The 1,628-nt window shown below is 67.7% G+C and overlaps 1 protein-coding gene across 1 annotated transcript in view; it reads left to right on the plus strand.

Moving 5' to 3' along the window:
• Positions 1 to 1,628, plus strand: part of RABL6 (RAB, member RAS oncogene family-like 6) — a 15,938-nt gene that overhangs the window by 8,728 nt on the left and 5,582 nt on the right. Inside the window, exons 11-15 of the mRNA XM_014529668.1 lie at positions 4 to 94; positions 269 to 419; positions 859 to 1,050; positions 1,126 to 1,306; positions 1,571 to 1,622. Of these exons, the coding sequence (XP_014385154.1) occupies positions 4 to 94; positions 269 to 419; positions 859 to 1,050; positions 1,126 to 1,306; positions 1,571 to 1,622 (667 nt within the window). The remainder of the gene's footprint in view (positions 1 to 3; positions 95 to 268; positions 420 to 858; positions 1,051 to 1,125; positions 1,307 to 1,570; positions 1,623 to 1,628) is intronic.

The following is a 1,628-nucleotide window of genomic DNA, read 5'->3' on the forward strand; positions in this document are numbered from 1 at the left end:
CCCCCCGTGGCCCCCGCTCCAGCCCCGAGACGCAGCATCATCTCCCGGCTGTTTGGGACCTCGCCAGCTGCCGAGGTGGCCCCTCCCCCCCCAGGTAGGCCCCAGGGGGCCCCTCGGAAGGTGTGGGCAGCCCAGGCGTTGATGGCACCATCACCCTGGCCCTGTGAGCTCCCCCAGACTGGGACCGGGTCCCCTTCCTCCTGGGTGGGCAGTGTGATGGCCCAGTCACAGGCCAACCCCGGCTTGTGTCCTGGCCCTGCGGGCACAGATCCGACTCCGGCTGCAGAGGCCCCAGCGAAAGTCCAGGACGTCGAGGAATTTGTTCCTGGGGACGGCCTTGACCACAGCTTCCTGGATGACGTGGCCCCCCCGAAGGATGAGAGGACAGTTGCGGCCGAGGCCCCTCAGGACAGCGACAGGTAAGGGTGGTGCCAGGCCTTCTGTGAGCCACAGACCTGGGCCCTAGACAGCACCCGTTCAGGCAGCAGCCGACCTTGCCCGCAGCCCCACCCGCATGGCCTCCCTCCTGGGCCCACTCCAAGCATCCCCAGCCTCACCACGTCCCTGAGAAATGCACAAGGACAAACACGCCCTGCGAGCCCCACCCTGCAGGAAACAGCCCCTCCTGTGGCTTCCGCCACTGGGGCAGCTCCCTGTCCCTCCCCTTGGGCCCACCTCCCTCCCTGCTGCAGCCTCTGCTGCTGCTGCCACGCATGGGCCCCTGCAGAGCAGCCCGAGCCTGCCCAGAAGTAGGGTCCCCTCACCATTGAGCCCCGCCATCAGTGACCAGCCCTGTGGCTGCCAGAGGCTCCCCAGGACCCTCTCATGACCTCTGACCTCCCTGCCCCTCCTTCGCAGTGACGGGGAGGCCCCCGGAGGGAACCCAATGGTGGCGGGTTTCCAGGACGATGTGGACCTGGAAGACAAGCCGCCCAGCAGGCCCCTGCTGCCCGTCTCCAGGGAGAACACTCTTTCCAATGAAGAGGCAGCAGGACCCCCCAAGGCCGCTGCCCTGGCCCCCCAGAAGTGCTCCGAGCCAGAGACCACACAGTATGTGGGGATCTCCAGGGGAGCGGCCCCAGGAGAAAGGACAGACAGGCCCCTGACCACTTCCTTGTCCCAAAGGCCCCCCACAAAGGCCCCGAGGCCGCACAAGCGCGCAGAGCCCTCGAGGGCGCCCAACGGGAAGGACGAACTGGCAGCCTCGTCAGAGAGTGACCCTGAGGGGCCCATCGCTGCGCAGATGTTGTCCTTTGTCATGGATGACCCCGACTTTGAGAGCGACTCGGACACACTACGGAGAGCGGTGAGGGCCGAGGGCACCTGGGGGCGGAACGGCAGGGAGGGCACAGCTCCCGAATGCTGGGCAGCATCACCGTGATGCCAGAGCCCAGGCCTGGCTGCCCGTCACGGGCACAGAGGGGAGGGGCTGCAGCATCCTGGCTGCCACCCTCAGGCACTGCTGTCCCCTTCCCCTGGGTCAGGTGTGGGGCCCTCGAGGAGCCTTGTCACCTGCCCAGGAGAAGGCAGAGCCTAACGGCACGGTGGCCCCGCCTGCCTGCTCCTCCAGGACGAGTTCCCGGTGCGGGAGGATCTCTCCGACATGACGGACGAGGACACGGGCCCTG

The sequence above is a fragment of the Myotis brandtii genome, unplaced genomic scaffold, assembly GCF_000412655.1.
Source record: "Myotis brandtii unplaced genomic scaffold, ASM41265v1 scaffold691, whole genome shotgun sequence".
Classification (NCBI taxonomy): domain Eukaryota; kingdom Metazoa; phylum Chordata; class Mammalia; order Chiroptera; family Vespertilionidae; genus Myotis; species Myotis brandtii.